This window comes from Oncorhynchus keta, chromosome 8 (genome assembly GCF_023373465.1).
Source record: "Oncorhynchus keta strain PuntledgeMale-10-30-2019 chromosome 8, Oket_V2, whole genome shotgun sequence".
Classification (NCBI taxonomy): domain Eukaryota; kingdom Metazoa; phylum Chordata; class Actinopteri; order Salmoniformes; family Salmonidae; genus Oncorhynchus; species Oncorhynchus keta.
This window is the reverse complement of record NC_068428.1, coordinates 48,230,313-48,247,090: the sequence shown is the minus strand read 5'-3', so window position 1 is coordinate 48,247,090 and position 16,778 is coordinate 48,230,313. Positions and strand designations below refer to the sequence as shown.

The 16,778-nt window shown below is 43.9% G+C and overlaps 3 protein-coding genes and 1 long non-coding RNA gene across 7 annotated transcripts in view; 3 read left to right on the top strand and 1 right to left on the bottom strand.

Moving 5' to 3' along the window:
- The window catches only part of LOC127931535 (nascent polypeptide-associated complex subunit alpha, muscle-specific form-like), a 208,498-nt gene extending 197,078 nt beyond the window's left edge, over window positions 1-11,420 (top strand). The window contains exons 4-5 of one of the 3 annotated variants that reach the window (XR_008141656.1): window positions 10,955-11,105; window positions 11,308-11,420. The gene's annotated coding sequence lies outside the window, so the exon portion shown is untranslated. The remainder of the gene's footprint in view (window positions 1-10,954; window positions 11,106-11,307) is intronic. The other 2 variants (XR_008141657.1, XR_008141658.1) reach the window with 2 other exon arrangements.
- Window positions 1-16,778, top strand: part of sgk1 (serum/glucocorticoid regulated kinase 1) — a 335,423-nt gene that overhangs the window by 34,320 nt on the left and 284,325 nt on the right. The gene's annotated exons all lie outside the window — the stretch shown is intronic.
- Window positions 488-10,239, top strand: LOC118381514 (nascent polypeptide-associated complex subunit alpha, muscle-specific form-like). Its single transcript, XM_035768449.2, has 3 exons — window positions 488-686; window positions 8,684-8,947; window positions 9,197-10,239. The coding sequence occupies exons 1-3, from the start codon at window positions 644-646 to the stop codon at window positions 10,237-10,239; spliced, it is 1,350 nt and encodes a 449-aa protein (XP_035624342.2). The 5' UTR covers window positions 488-643.
- Window positions 12,616-13,629, bottom strand: LOC127931541 (uncharacterized). Of its 2 annotated transcripts, none has more exons than XR_008141686.1 (3): window positions 13,371-13,629; window positions 13,118-13,320; window positions 12,616-12,863 (listed from the first exon to the last, which is right to left on the bottom strand). It is a non-coding gene; the product is annotated as an uncharacterized LOC127931541 (long non-coding RNA). The 2 variants fall into 2 exon arrangements; XR_008141685.1 differs by having other exon boundaries at window positions 12,616-12,914; window positions 13,371-13,621.

The window sequence follows — 16,778 nt, the reverse complement described above, 5'->3', positions numbered from 1 at the left end:
AAATAAAATAAATGTTAAAAAAAAAAAAAAACATTTACACAACCATCCATTTCATTAATGTGAGACATAAGAGAAGTGAAAAAAACATGGTGGAGGTTTGTTGTACCTCGGGTAGTGGTATCTAAAACATGTGGAGGCCTTTGCCACTAGCCTACATATCTAGACTGGAAGAGGGTGGTCTGGAAACGACCTGCGCTATATCTTTATTTATTATGGATTCTTGAAATGATTGATAAGATAATAAAATTGTCTTTGAGAACAGCTTGATGCTGACGAGCATGTTTATTGTTGTTTACACTCATGAGCTTACATTTAATTTATTATGGAATAAACATAATAAACATATTTTATTTTCAGATAAATTGTAGAGTGGGCCAAGCCAACTGAAAATGTTTCACTCAGCAGGCCAAATGACAGTTTTATATTTTGTTCCTCGCTAAAGATTAAAGTTTGGGATTGTTTTGCAGTGTGAACTGTGTGGCTCTGAACCGTTCAACTCTACTGAGTCTGCGCAGAAGTGTTTGTGTGTCGCTCGCTACGTAAACATGGCTGTCGGAAAGTGAGACGCAAATGACAATAAGCCCGACTGATCCGAAAACCACGTCTACAGGGGACCGAAAGGACACATAAGTTATAAACCAACATGTCTCGGCACAGAAATGTCCGAGGCTGCAACTACGATGAAGGTTAGATTCTGTGAATTTGCTACTGACAGTTTTGGACCCTTCGACGCAAGGCCTGAAGTTGTTAGCTATCAGTTAGCGGGAACTGCTAACAGTTATCTGGTTAGCCAATATAGCTAACAGTTATCTGGTTAGCCAATATAGCTAACAGTTATCTGGTTAGCCAATATAGCTAACAGGTAGTTGGTTAACCAATATAGCTAACAGTTATCTGGTTAGCCAATATAGCTAACAGGTAGTTGGTTAGCCAATATAGCTAACAGGTAGTTGGTTAGCCAATATAGCTAACAGTTATCTGGTTAGCCAATATAGCTAACAGGTAGTTGGTTAACCAATATAGCTAACAGTTATCTGGTTAGCCAATATAGCTAACAGTTATCTGGTTAGGTTAACCAATATACCTAACAGGTAGTTGGTTAGCCAATATAGCTAACAGTTATCTGGTTAGCCAATATAGCTAACAGTTATCTGGTTAACCAATATAGCTAACAGTTATCTGGTTAACCAATATAGCTAACAGTTATCTGGTTAGCCAATATAGGTTTGGTTAATATAGCTAACAGTTATCTGGTTAACCAATATAGCTAACAGGTAGTTGGTTAGCCAATATAGCTAACAGTTATCTGGTTAGCCAATATAGCTAACAGTTATCTGGTTAGCCAATATAGCTAACAGTTATCTGGTTAACCAATATAGCTAACAGTTATCTGGTTAACCAATATAGCTAACAGTTATCTGATTAACCAATATAGCTAACAGTTATCTGATTAACCAATATAGCTAACAGTTATCTGGTTAGCCAATATAGCTAACAGTTATCTGGTTAGCCAATATAGCTAACAGTTATCTGGTTAGCCAATATAGCTAACAGTTATCTGGTTAACCAATATAGCTAACAGTTATCTGGTTAGCCAATATAGCCAATATAGCTAACAGTTATCTGGTTAGCCAATATAGCTAACAGTTATCTGGTTAGCCAATATAGCTAACAGTTATCTGGTTAACCAATATAGCTAACAGTTATCTGGTTAACCAATATAGCTAACAGTTATCTGATTAACCAATATAGCTAACAGGTATCTGGTTAACCAATATAGCTAACAGTTATCTGGTTAACCAATATAGCTAACAGTTATCTGATTAACCAATATAGCTAACAGTTATCTGGTTAACCAATATAGCTAACAGTTATCTGGTTAACCAATATAGCTAACAGTTATCTGGTTAACCAATATAGCTAACAGTTATCTGGTTAACCAATATAGCTAACAGTTATCTGGTTAACCAATATAGCTAACAGTTATCTGGTTAGCCAATATAGCTAACAGGTAGTTGGTTAACCAATATAGCTAACAGTTATCTGGTTAGCCAATATAGGTAACAGGTAGTTGGTTAGCCAATATAGCTAACAGGTATCTGGTTAGCCAATATAGCTAACAGTTATCTGGTTAACCAATATAGCTAACAGTTATCTGATTAACCAATATAGCTAACAGTTATCTGGTTAAATATAGCCAATATAGCTAACAGTTATCTGGTTAGCCAATATAGCTAACAGTTATCTGGTTAGCCAATATAGCTAACAGGTAGTTGGTTAACCAATATAGCTAACAGTTATCTGGTTAGCCAATATAGCTAACAGGTAGTTGGTTAGCCAATATAGCTAACAGGTAGTTGGTTAGCCAATATAGCTAACAGTTATCTGGTTAGCCAATATAGCTAACAGGTAGTTGGTTAACCAATATAGCTAACAGTTATCTGGTTAACCAATATAGCTAACAGTTATCTGATTAACCAATATAGCTAACAGTTATCTGATTAACCAATATAGCTAACAGTTATCTGGTTAGCCAATATAGCTAACAGTTATCTGGTTAGCCAATATAGCTAACAGTTATCTGGTTAGCCAATATAGCTAACAGTTATCTGGTTAGCCAATATAGCTAACAGGTTATCTGGTTAACCAATATAGCTAACAGTTATCTGGTTAACCAATATAGCTAACAGTTATCTGGTTAGCCAATATAGCTAACAGTTATCTGGTTAGCCAATATAGCTAACAGTTATCTGGTTAACCAATATAGCTAACAGTTATCTGGTTAACCAATATAACAGGTAGTTGGTTAACCAATATTAGTTATCTGGTTAACCAATATAGCTAACAGTTATCTGGTTAACCAATATAGCTAACAGTTATCTGGTTAACCAATATAGCTAACAGTTATCTGGTTAACCAATATAGCTAACAGTTATCTGGTTAACCAATATAGCTAACAGGTATCTGGTTAACCAATATAGCTAACAGTTATCTGGTTAACCAATATAGCTAACAGTTATCTGATTAACCAATATAGCTAACAGTTATCTGGTTAACCAATATAGCTAACAGTTATCTGGTTAGCCAATATAGCTAACAGTTATCTGGTTAGCCAATATAGCTAACAGTTATCTGGTTAGCCAATATAGCTAACAGGTAGTTGGTTAGCCAATATAGCTAACAGTTATCTGGTTAGCCAATATAGCTAACAGGTAGTTGGTTAACCAATATAGCTAACAGTTATCTGGTTAGCCAATATAGGTAACAGGTAGTTGGTTAGCCAATATAGCTAACAGGTATCTGGTTAGCCAATATAGCTAACAGTTATCTGGTTAGCCAATATAGCTAACAGTTATCTGGTTAGCCAATATAGCTAACAGTTATCTGGTTAACCAATATAGCTAACAGTTATCTGATTAACCAATATAGCTAACAGTTATCTGATTAACCAATATAGCTAACAGTTATCTGGTTAGCCAATATAGCTAACAGTTATCTGGTTAGCCAATATAGCTAACAGTTATCTGGTTAGCCAATATAGCTAACAGTTATCTGGTTAACCAATATAGCTAACAGTTATCTGGTTAACCAATATAGCTAACAGTTATCTGGTTAGCCAATATAGCTAACAGTTATCTGGTTAGCCAATATAGCTAACAGTTATCTGGTTAGCCAATATAGCTAACAGTTATCTGGTTAGCCAATATAGCTAACAGTTATCTGGTTAACCAATATAGCTAACAGTTATCTGGTTAACCAATATAGCTAACAGTTATCTGGTTAACCAATATAGCTAACAGTTATCTGGTTAGCCAATATAGCTAACAGTTATCTGGTTAGCCAATATAGCTAACAGTTATCTGGTTAGCCAATATAGCTAATAGTTAGCTGGTTAGCCAATATAATAATAAATAATAATAATATATGCAGTTGGTTAGCCAATATAGCTACACAGGTAGTTAGCTACCTAGCTAACATGAACGGGCTGTCACAACCCGACTAAACGCAACGATTTAAGCAACAACTAGTTTGGGCGGACTGGAACTTTTATTTTATATTTATAAACAAATAAATAAATACTGCTTTCAAATACAAAAAAAATAATATCCCGCAATTTACAAAGAACAATTGTGGTGTCTAACTCGCAGACTATTCTCAAATTAATGTTATTGGTTACATAACGTGTCTAGCAGACGTTGTTGTTGGTGTAGCAAAAATGCTTATAACGGTAAATGCTTATGGATGGCATCTAGTTAATTGGCATAGTTGGCAAGCTAGGACAACTATCTTAAGCATATGTCAATGGTATTGTTTAATTAGCTAATGTTTCTTTCTAACGTTCAATGTATTTAACCCTCATGCTGGTTAGCTAGGTAACTCTACAGCTGTAGCTATCAAGCTGCCAAAGTTCCAACAACTGAAGCTGGTTGGTGTTGTTAACTAGCCAGTGATCTAACTAACAAAGTTTACAGTTTAGCCAGACAGATATACCCATCATTGATTGTAAGAAAATGGTTCTGTCCCAGAAAAGGCCAAAGCTCACACCCAGGCAGAGTTGCTGAGGAGGCAAAGTGAAAGCCATCAGCTGTGTCAAAAGTACTAAAAATGTATCATGCACTCACTACTGTAAGTCAGTCTGGATAAGAGTATCTGCAAAATGACTAAAATGTCGAACCGAGCTAGTGTGTGTGTGTGTGTGTGTGTGTGTGGGACCTAGCTAGTGTGTGTGTGTGTGTGTGGGACCTAGCTAGTGTGTGTTTTTGGGACCTAGCTAGTGTGTGTTTGTGGGACCTAGCTAGTGTGCATGTTTGTGGGACCGAGCTAGTGTGTGTTTGTGGGACCTAGCTAGTGTGGTGTGACCTAGCTAGTGTGTGTGTGTGTGTGTGTGTGTGTGTGTGTGTGTGGGGACCTAGCTAGTGTGTGTGGGACCTAGCTAGTGTGTGTGTGTGGGACCTAGCTAGTGTGTGTGTGTGGGACCTAGCTAGTGTGTGTGTGTGGGACCTAGTGTGTGTGTGTGTGGGACCTAGCTAGTGTGTGTGTGTGACCTAGCTAGTGTGTGTGTGTGGGACCTGCTAGTGTGTGTGTGTGTGTGTGGGACCTAGCTAGTGTGTGTGTGTGTGTGTGTGTATGTGTGGGACCTGGCTAGTGTGTGTGTGTATGTGTGGGACCTAGCTAGTGTGTATGTGTGGGACCTAGCTAGTGTGTGTGTGTATGTGTGGGACCTAGCTAGTGTGTATGTGTGGGACCTAGCTGTGTGTATGTGGGACCTAGCTAGTGTGTGTGTGTGGGACCTGTAGTGTGTGTGTGTGGGACCTAGCTAGTGTGTGTGTGGGACCTGTAGTGTGTGTGGGACCTAGCTAGTGTGTGTGTGTGTGTGTGTGTGTGTGTGTGTGTGTGTGTGTGTGTGTGTGTGTGTGTGTGTGTGTGTGTGTGTGTGTGTGTGTGTGTGTGTGGGACCTGCTAGTGTGTGTTTGTGGGACCTGTAGTGTGTGTGTGGGACCTAGCTAGTGTGTGTGTGTGTGGGACCTAGCTAGTGTGTGTGTGGGACCTAGCTAGTGTGTGTGTGTGTGTGTGTGTGTGTGTGTGTGTGTGTGTGTGTGTGTGTGTGTGTGTGGTACCTAGCTAGTGTGTGTGTGGGACCTGCTAGTGTGGACCTAGCTTGTGTGTGTGTGTGTGTGTGTGTGTGTGTGTGTGTGTGTGTGTGTGTGTGTGTGTGTGTGTGTGTGTGTGTGTGTGTGTGTGTGTGTGTGTGTGTGTGTGTGTGTGTGTGTGTGGGTGGGACCTGGCTAGTGTGTGGGACCTAGCTAGTGTGTGTGTGTGTGTGTGTGTGTGGTACCTAGCTAGTGTGTGTGTGTGTGTGTGTGTGTGTGTGTGTGTGTGTGTGTGTGTGTGTGTGTGTGGTACCTAGCTAGTGTGTGTGTGTATGCTAGTGTCATTAACTGAATTGCACCCCCTTGCATACTTTGACATGAGGAAGTATATGGACAGTCTGTTGATGATGGCTACTGCATCTCCCCTGCTACAGGTCTGTCTGTCTCACTACCCTGGTACACGGTACACAGTACACACTACACACTACCCAAGTACTTTATAACTGTAAGGCCAAGGTGTGAAGTGGAATCCTATTCCCTATATAGTTCACTACTGTGCTTCTACACCTGCATTGCTTGCTGTTTGGGGTTTTAGGCTGGGTTTCTGTACAGCACTTTGAGATATCAGCTGATGTACGAAGGGCTATATAAATACATTTGATTTGATTTGACTACCTTTGACCAGGCCGCTGATCCAACTTAGGGCACAATAAAAGTAAAGCACTATATAGGGATTAGTATTCACACGGCCTTTTTACACATGTTGCTACAGCCTGATTTAAAATGGATTACATTGATTTAAAATGGATTACATTGATTTAAAATGGATTCCATTGATTTAAAATGGATTCCATTGATTTTAAAATGGATTCCATTTGATTTTAAAATGGATTACATTGATTTAAAATGGATTACATTGATTTAAAATGGATTAATGGATTCCATTGATTTAAAATGGATTAAGATTTAAAATGGATTACATTGATTTAAAATGGATTACATTGATTTAAAATGGATTAATGGATTCCATTGATTTAAAATGGATTAAGATTTAAAATGGATTCCATTGATTTAAAATGGATTAATGGATTCCATTGATTTAAAATGGATTAATGGATTCCATTGATTTAAAATGGATTAATGGATTACATTGATTAAAAAGGGATTTCAATATCAAATGAGAATTATGTTTTTAGATATTACATTTTTGTATTTAAAAAAACAAACTGAAATGTCTTGAGTCTAAGTATTCAACCCCTTTGTTATTAGAAGCCTAAATGAGTTAAATATTTCCTTAAAAGTCACACAAATTACATGACTAGTAGTGATGCATCGATATTACATTTTTGGCCGATTTCTGATTATTTCTGATTATTTTCCTTGCCCAAAAAACCGATATCGATATTTAAAGTTTTAGCGGCCTTTTAAGTATTTTAGTAAAATAGTTAACACACAATAACACACACAGACGCTGCGGTCTAAGGCGTTGCATCTCAGTGCAAGAGGCGTCACTACAGTCCCTGGCTCGAATCCAGGCTGTATCACATCCGGATGTAATTGGGAGTCCCATTGGGCGGAGCATAATTAGCCCAGAGTCGTCTGGGTTGGGGTTAAGCCGTCATTTTAAATATGAGTTTGTTCTTAACTGACTTGCCTAGTTAAATAAAGGTTAGATAAAATAAAAAACACAGCCAAAACAACACATGAGAGGCTTGGGACAAGTCTCTGAATGTCCTTGTGAGTGGCCCAGCCAGAGCCCAGACTTGATCCCGATTGAACATCTCTGGAGAGACCTGAAAATAGCTGTGCAGCGACGCTTCCCATCCAACCTGACAGAGCTTGAGAGGATCTGCAGAGAAGAATGGGAGAAACTCCCCAAATACAGGTGTGCCAAGCTTGTAGCGTCAAACCCAAGAAGACACGAGGCTGGAATATACTAAATGTGTGAAATTGGTTTTGATTTAGACCATCATGCACCTGTCTCAGAACAGGGTCAGCGTGAAAAAAAATACATGTCATCAGTTAAATAGAGACTGGGGGATACTTTTCCCGTGTTTCATTTGAATGCCTGCCAGGAAAGTGGAGAAATAAATATAGTATGCCTGACCTATAGAAAGCTGATGGGATCCTCCTCTTTTTATTAGAGGCCATCACTCTTATTTTCCCACACAAATGCATAGCCTATGGAAATGTTGAGCAACATGAGTTCATGGGCTCACGTGAAGTGTTTTTAATTAGATTTTGTAATACATTTACATTGTTGTCAGAGTGATTCGAGGGACAATTAGAGTGCTGAGTACCAGGCAGTTAGACAGTTTGGTAGGTTACTAATGACCGTCAGCAGCATCATGACTCGTGACCGCTGGTGTAGCGGCCAACTCTAAACCCTAAAACCCCATAGACCACGTGTGTTACTCAGTCCACGGAAGGTAGAGTTTCTGCTGGTTTGCTCTCCTCCCCGTTTTACTCGATTTGATGAATTAATTAATTCACTAATTAGTAAGGAACTCTCTCTCATTAGTTTAATTGAAAGGAAAAACTCAAACCATCAGACACACTAGGCCCTCCATGGAATGATCTAGACTAAATATTATATGTTATGTTGACAAGACAGCCGAGTGACCACTCTGACAATGGAAATGCATGTCCTCAATGATTGAAGTCAGGCGAGATCAGGTGGGACCATTCTAGCCAATGAGAGGGCAGGAGATAACACGTGTGAAAAAAAAACAAAAACAGGCACAACCAAGTCATTTTCTTCTCTCAAGTGATGCCAGGTGCATCCACTTATATCAGTACGTTGGTCAAATATATATGACGCTTCTATTCCATCCAATAAGACTCACGTGGCCATTACACTCTTGTCATAGATCTCCATCTCTAAAAATATCTTATTTTGCACGGAGTAAATTCTCTTGCTTCGCCTCGTCCTCTCTTCCTAGACCAAGGTACACACACAGAGAGCCTGTGTGTCCGTACGTGTCTTTGTGTGTGTGTTTTTCTTGTGAGGTGTTTGTTTTGAAGATGCTCTTTGTTGCTCCTGAGTGTCCCATGTGCCAATTTCTAATGTAATGTTGCCTGTGTCTCCACAGGCAAGCTGTACTCATGTCTGGACCAGATGCGTGAGGTGCTGGGTGACACAGTGCCAGAGTCTGTCCTTACCCAGGTTGCCTTGCAGTGCGCCTTCGACCCCGAGAGAGCCCTGGACACCATCCTATCAGGCGAGAGCACCGGTGCTCCGCCCCGGTCCGCTAAGACGCATCAGGACGCACCACTGCCCCAGGGAGCCAATAAGGACATGGCAGCTGCGCCAAGATCCAATCAGGAGGCATCAGCCACCCCACAACCAAAGAAAGGTGACCACAGAGCAGGGGAGAATGATGATCACCTTACTTACTGTGTTTGGATGGTTACTCTCAGCATAAGTTACACAGGGATGTAGTTGTCGAAGACTGTTAGCGAAATGAACCAAGGGTTCTTCACTTTGAACACATTGTAACGAAATTCTCTCTCTGTCTCTCTCTCTCTCTCTCTCTCTCTCTGTTTCTCTCTCTCTCCTCTGATGTCCTGACCCATCCTCCTCTCTCAACTCTTGGTAAGGTAAGGAGCCTGCCTATTCAACTCTGACACTGTACTCACACCAACACACACACCAGCTCTATGTCCACCTACCGATCCTCTGAACCTTAGTGACTTCCTAGCGCGGCCTGGGAAAGGTCATTGTCATGACACTCACAACCTCTCCACTTCGACTCTGAATTTCGCGGCGGGTTCCGCAAGGCCCTTGGCGACGGTTGCCGAGGCGGGGAGCAGCAGCAGCCTGGCCCAGTTGATGTCTGAGCATGTTCAGAAGAGTCAGAGGGCGGGACTCCCCTCACTGTCCTCATCTACTCTGGCTGTTCTTTCTGGCCTCTCATTGGGCACTCTAGCGTTGTTAAACTCCAACTCCGCCCCCATTGCTACAAGTCCCCCCAACCACCTTGCCTCCTCTTTGGGTAGCTTGTCCTTAGGCAACCCCAAACTGACAGCTCCGAGCGCCAATATGGCCCCTCCCTCCTTCGGCAGCCTGAGCTCCGTCCTCCAGAGCAGCCGACCAATGGAGATAGCGACTGGGGGAGGGGCTAAGGGGGCGGATCCCAAAGGAAGCCCGTCATTGGCTGAGCTGATCCAGGAACATTCCAACAGCAGCCCCACCCTCTACAGAACACTCCCCGGTCTCCACGGGAACAGCTCAATCCCCATTGCCCACGGCAACACAGCTCAGACTGCCGTCGGACCAGCGCCAGCTCTCACACGCTCCCTGTCCCAGCTCCCACAACCCCAAGGACCTCTGAACACACACTGTTCCCCCCAGACCCAGATCACAACACCACCAGAACCCCACGTCTTCCCTCTGTCTGTGTTGGCCTCTCACCGTCAGCCAGTAAGCACGGTGCCAGCAGCAGACCCAGACGGACAGGTAGTACCACCTCCTGGCCTACTGGGGGAGCTCTCTCCACTAGCCTCTCAGCAACACAACAGAACTTCCTCCGACACCCCACCATCACTCTCCTCGCCGCGCTCTGTCACCAGGGAAACCACAGCCAAGAAGTATCCAAGAGGGTGGAGTCAGAGACAAACCCCGCCCCGTTTGTCACCCACTCCCTGAGTCTCCGCCCACCATGGGGTGATCAGAGTGTTGATCTAAGCGCGCTCATGGCCCAGTCGTCCCACGGTGGAGTGTTGTTCGCACGTCGCCATGACAGAGGCCTCTCCTCGCCGTCCGCCGTCGACTTGAGGTCAGACCACCACCGCCACGGTTCCTCTGTGTTCGCTCGACCGTCCGTCTTCGCCCTGACCCTGTCGGTGCGTGCGCCCAGCCGGGGGAAGAGGAGGAGGAGGATGATGATGGAGGCTGTAGGAGATCTGAGGTTAGAGGTCGGAGGAGGGGGTCACCCGGCGTTTCTGTACGGAACACAGACCCAGCTGGTCAAAGCTAAAGAACAGATGCCCCTCTTACCCATAACCCCTTTCACCTTCGACACGCCCTCCCCCGACGACGTCGTACGAGCCAATCAGAAGAAGGCCTTCACCCGCGAGTAAAGGTCACTAAGGAAGTGGACTGTCTGTTGCTAGGCTACGCCCCAAATGGTACCCTACATTACTTTGGTCTCTGTTTTAAAAGTAGTGCACTGTTCAGGGAATAGGGTGCCATTTGAGACGTAACCAAGGTGATTAAAGAACAACAACAGAGCTGCCGGAGGTTTTATAAAAGAAAGGGATTTTTAATTATTATTATTTTTTAAACGGCTGTTTTTAAAGTTATCTGAGAGTTGTATTAAGAAATGTGAAAGTGTGTTTTTTCTTTTTCTACTGTAAGCGAGGTAGGATTTTGCTCCCATTTTTATTTGGATAGTCCAGACAGCCTATCCTATCTATAGCATGAGGGTTAGGTCAGAGGTTAGAGGTTAGGGTTAGGGATAGTCCAGACAGCCTATCCTATCTATAGCATGAGGGTTAGGTCAGAGGTTAGAGGTTAGAGGTTAGGGATAGTCCAGACAGCCTATCCTATCTATAGCATGAGGGTTAGGTCAGAGGTTAGAGGTTAGAGGTTAGGGATAGTCCAGACAGCCTATCCTATCTATAGCATGAGGGTTAGGTCAGAGGTTAGAGGTTTTAGGGATAGTCCAGACAGCCTATCCTATCTATAGCATGAGGGTTAGGTCAGAGGTTAGAGGTTAGGGTTAGGGATAGTCCAGACAGCCTATCCTATCTATAGCATGAGGGTTAGGTCAGAGGTTAGAGGTTAGGGTTAGGGATAGTCCAGACAGCCTATCCTATCTATAGCATAGCATGAGGGTTAGGTCAGATGGTTAGAGGTTAGGGTTAGGGGTTTAGGGATAGTTAGGTGAGGGTTAGACAGAATAAGGGTATTAGAGGTATCTATAGCATGACCGTTACTATCAGATGGACTATCAACAAAGGTTACTTAGGTTAGGGCTTTGAGGGTTAGAGGGGTAAACAGGTTAGGGAGGGTTAGGGGTGAGGGTTAGGTTAGAGGTGAGGGTTAGAATAAGGATTAGGGTGAGGGTTAGGATTAGGGTGAGGATTAGAGGGAGGGTTAGGGTTTAGAGGTGAGGGTTAGGAGGGTTGGAGGTTTAGGGGTGAGGGTGAGGGTTAGGGGTGAGGGTTAGGCTAGGGGTAGGGTTGCCATGTTACTATCCTAATGAAATGTTACCAGGGTTAGGGGTGAGGGTTAGGCTAGGGGTGAGGGTTAGGGTTAGAGGTGAGGGTTAGGTTAGGGTTAGAGGGTTAGGGTTAGGAGGTGAGGGTTAGAGGGTTAGAGGTTAGGGGTGAGGGTTAGGGTTAGGGGGTGAGGGTTAGGGTTAGGGTGAGGGTTAGGGTTAGAGGTTAGGGTTAGGGGTTAGAGGGTTAGGGTTAGGGTGAGGGTTAGAGGGTTAGGGTGAGGGTGAGAGGTGAGGGTGAGGGTTAGGGTAGGGGAGGGTTAGAGGTGAGGTTAGAGGAGGGTTAGGGTTGAGGGTGAGGGTTAGAGGTGAGGTGAGGTGAGGGTTAGAGGTGAGGGTGAGGTTAGGGTGAGGGTTAGAGGTGAGGGTTAGGGTTAGAGGTGAGGTTGGTAGATAGTTGCCATGTTACTATCCAACTAGGACATTTTAGAGGTTTTGTACATATTCTACTTTTGATTGGTCTGTTTTTTTGGCTGATAACATTGTATTCTGTATGATTCTGAAATCTTTTTTAAGGTGAATCTCCTTTTTTTTTTGTTGCAGTGTCTCTTTTCTAGAAAGATTAGAAGTCCCTTCATTTTTAGAAAGAAAGAAAGGGGTTAGTGTGTCTGCAGGTGTGCAGCTGCTATTGGAAATATGGATCAGTAAACCATTGTTCTGGTTCACCACTGTGTGTGTGTGTGTGTGTGTGTGTGTGTGTGTGTGTGTGTGTGTGTGTGTGTGTGTGTGTGTGTGTGTGTGTGTGTGTGTGTGTGTGTGTGTGTGTGTGTGCAGGGGGATATATTTGAGTTTTAGAGGACACCTGGAGTTTTTCCCACGTATGAGCACACACACACACACACACACACACACACACAAATAGCTTTAATGGTTTGCTAAATACAAGGTATTTTAAGTTAAGAGAATGGTCTTAAGTATGACGTGACAGCACTAATGAAATAAAAACGAACATCTGAAAGTGTTAAGCTTTTTAAAAATGTTTTATCCATCAGAACTATTGACTGGTTGAAGCACACACTGAAAACACACTGTTACCACCATGTACACCCTTTAAAGAAAGAACTCACACTGAAAACACACTGTTACCACCATGTACACCCTTTAAAGAAAGAACTCACACTGAAAACACACTGTTACTATCATGTACACCCTTTAAAGAAAGAACTCACACTGAAAACACACTGTTACCACCATGTACACCCCTTAAAGAAAGAATTCACACTGAAAACACACTGTTACCATCATGTACACCCTTTAAAGAAAGAACTCACACTGAAAACACACTGTTACCATCATGTACACCTTTAAAGAAAGAACTCACACTGAAAACACACTGTTACCATCATGTACACCCTTTAAAGAAAGAACTCACACTGAAAACACACTGTTACCATCATGTACACCCTTTAAAGAAAGAACTCACACTGAAAACACACTGTTACCATCATGTACACCCTTTAAAGAAAGAACTCACACTGAAAACACACTGTTACCATCATGTACACCTTTAAAGAAAGAACTCACACTGAAAACACACTGTTACCACCATGTACACCCTTTAAAGAAAGAACTCACACTGAAAACACACTGTTACCATCATGTACACCCTTTAAAGAAAGAACTCACACTGAAAACACACTGTTACCATCATGTACACCCTTTAAAGAAAGAATTCACACTGAAAACACACTGTTACCATCATGTACACCCTTTAAAGAAAGAAAATAAAGAAAGAATTCACACTTCACCACTATTTATTTAAAAACAAACACCTTAAACTACCTTCTGAAGTCTTGGGAAGTAAACTGTCACACCTGACGTGTTCCCATCACAAATCTCCATCACATCCATCCATCTCCATCACATCCATCCATCTCCATCACATCCATCCATCTCCATCACATCCATCCATCTCTCATCACATCCATCCATCTCCATCACATCCATCCATCTCCATCACATCCATCCATCTCTCATCACATCCATCCATCTCCATCACATCATCCATCTCCATCACATCCATCCATCTCCATCACATCCATCTCCATCATCCATCCATCTCCATCACATCCATCTCCATCATCATCCATCTCATCATCCATCCATCTCCATCACATCCATCCATCTCCATCACATCCATCCATCTCCATCACATCCATCCATCTCCATCACATCCATCCATCTCCATCACATCCATCCATCTCATCACATCTCCATCTCCATCACATCCATCCATCTCATCACATCCATCTCCATCATCCATCCATCCATCCATCTCCATCACATCCATCCATCTCCATCACATCCATCCATCTCCATCACATCCATCCATCTCCATCACATCATCCATCTCCATCACATCCATCTCCATCACATCCATCCATCTCCATCACATCCATCCATCATCCATCTCATCCATCATCCATCACATCCATCCATCTCCATCACATCCATCCATCTCCATCACATCCATCCATCTCCATCACATCCATCCATCTCCATCACATCCATCCATCTCATCATCCATCCATCTCCATCACATCCATCCATCTCCATCACATCCATCCATCTCCATCACATCCCATCTCATCACATCATCCATCACATCACATCCCATCTCCATCACATCCATCCATCTCCATCACATCCATCCATCTCCATCACATCCATCCATCTCCATCACATCCATCCATCTCCATCACATCCATCCATCTCCATCACATCCATCCATCTCCATCACATCTGGGTGCTTCCATAGAATGGATCTCCAACATCAGACATCTGTATCCATCTCCATCACATCCATCCATCTCCATCACATCCATGGTCCTTCTGTGGGGTATCCATCTCCATCACATCTGGGTGCTTTCAACATGAATGGTCTCCAAACATCAGACTGAGTGATGGTCCTTCCATAGTTGGCTGTTGTCCCTGGTCCTTCATCAGACATCCTAGCTGGGGTAGTTGGCTGAGTGATGGTCCTTCAGGGGGTAGTTGGCTGAGTGATGGTCCTTCACAGTGATGGTCCTTCAGGGGGTAGTTGGCTGAGTGATGGTCCTTCAGGGTAGTTGGCTGAGTGATGGTCCTTCAGGGGGTAGTTGGCTGAGTGATGGTCCTTCAGGTAGTTGGCTGAGTGATGGTCCTTCAGTCATGGTCCTTCGGGGTAGTTGGCTGAGTGATGGTCCTTCGGGGGGTAGTTAGCTGAGTGATGGTCCTTCAGGGGTATTTAGCTGAGTGATGGTCCTTCACATCCAGTTGGCTGAGTGATGGTCCTTCAGGTAGTTGGCTGAGTGATGGTCCTTCGGGGTAGTTGGCTGAGTGATGGTCCTTCGAGGTTTAGCTGAGTGGGTCCTTCGGTAGTTAGCTGAGTGATGGTCCTTCCTGAGTGATGGTCCTTCGGGGTAGTTAGCATGGTCCTGGGTGCTGAGTGATGGTCCTTCGGGGTACTGAATAGAATGGCTGATCCTTCAGGGTAGTTTGACCTTGAACTGATCCTTCGGGTACAGTCTGTACTGTGATGGTCCTTGTCTTCCTGATGTAATGTCTGTTGTCCCTGTTTAGCTGAGTGATTCTATCAGGTTTAGGTAAAGTTGAGACTGAGTTAGCTGGTTCCTTCAGGGGTAGTTGGCTGAGTGATGGTCCTTCAGGGGTAGTTGGCTGAGTGATGGTCCTTCAGGGGTAGTTGGCTGAGTGATGGTCCTTCAGGGGTAGTTAGCTGAGTGATGGTCCTTCAAGTAGTTAGGGTAGTTAGCTGAGTGATGGTCCTTCGGGGGTAGTTAGCAGGGGGGTAGTTGGCTGAGTGATGGTCCTTCGGGGTAGTTAGCTGAGTGATGGTCCTTCGGGGTAGTTAGCTGAGTGATGGTCCTTCGGGGTAGTTAGCTGAGTGAGCTGAGTGATGGGTCCTTCAGGGGTAGTTAGCTGAGTGATGGTCCTTCAGGGGTAGTTAGTTGCTGAGTGATGGTCCTTCAGGGGTAGTTAGCTGAGTGATGGTCCTTCAGTTAGCTGGTGATGGTCCTTCGGGGTAGTTAGCTGAGTGATGGTCCTTCGGGGGTAGTTAGCTGAGTGATGGTCCTTCTGAGGGGTAGTTAGCTGAGTGATGGTCCTTCGAGGGTAGTTAGCTGAGTGATGGTCTGAGTGATGGTCCTTCGGGGTAGTTAGCTGAGTGATGGTCCTTCGAGGGGTAGTTAGCTGAGTGATGGTCCTTCGGGGTAGTAGCTGAGTGATGGTCCTTCAGGGGTAGTTAGCTGAGTGATGGTCCTTCGGGGTAGTTAGCTGAGTGATGGTCCTTCGGGGTAGTTAGCTGAGTGATGGTCCTTCAGGGTAGTTAGCTGAGTGATGGTCCTTCGGGGTAGTTAGCTGAGTGATGGTCCTTCAGGGGTAGTTAGCTGAGTGATGGTCCTTCGAGTAGTTAGCTGGTGATGGTCCTTCAGGGGTAGTTAGCTGAGTGATGGTCCTTCAGGGGTAGTTAGCTGAGTGATGGTCCTTCGGGGTAGTTAGCTGAGTGATGGTCCTTCGGGGTAGTTAGCTGAGTGATGGTCCTTCGGGGTAGTTAGCTGAGTGATGGTCCTTCGGGGTAGTAGTTAGCTGTTAGTGATGATGGTCCTTCGGGGTAGTTAGCTGAGTGATGGTCCTTCGGGGTAGTTGGCTGGTGATGGTCCTGTGGGTAGTTATGAGTATGGTCGCCCAAGTGGACTCTGTGTAAGTTTTGTCTGTGTGTGATATCTGAATGCAGATGATGGTCCTTCGTGTTATGAGACCTTCGGTTAGTGATGGTCCTTCGGGGGTAGTCTATGTCCAGCTGTCTATCTGTGCTCTTCTGAGACAGCTGAGTGATGGTCCTAACAGACCTTCGAGGCTGTGACATTTGTGTTCCTGCAGCAACCCACATCTGCACACACCCAGCACCCCACCCTAATCACTTTGCTCTTCTGTCTCTCTGCCCCGCTTCTCTTCTCTCTCTCTC

Excerpts from the sequence above, each read along its gene's own strand:
- LOC118381514 (XM_035768449.2), top strand. The coding sequence starts at position 644 with ATGTCTCGGCACAGAAATGTCCGAGGCTGCAACTACGATGAAG. Across the intron at positions 687-8,683 it reads AGGCTGCAACTACGATGAAG|GCAAGCTGTACTCATGTCTG; the intron begins GTTAGATTCTGT and ends GTGTCTCCACAG. Across the intron at positions 8,948-9,196 it reads CACCCCACAACCAAAGAAAG|GAGCCTGCCTATTCAACTCT; the intron begins GTGACCACAGAG and ends TGGTAAGGTAAG.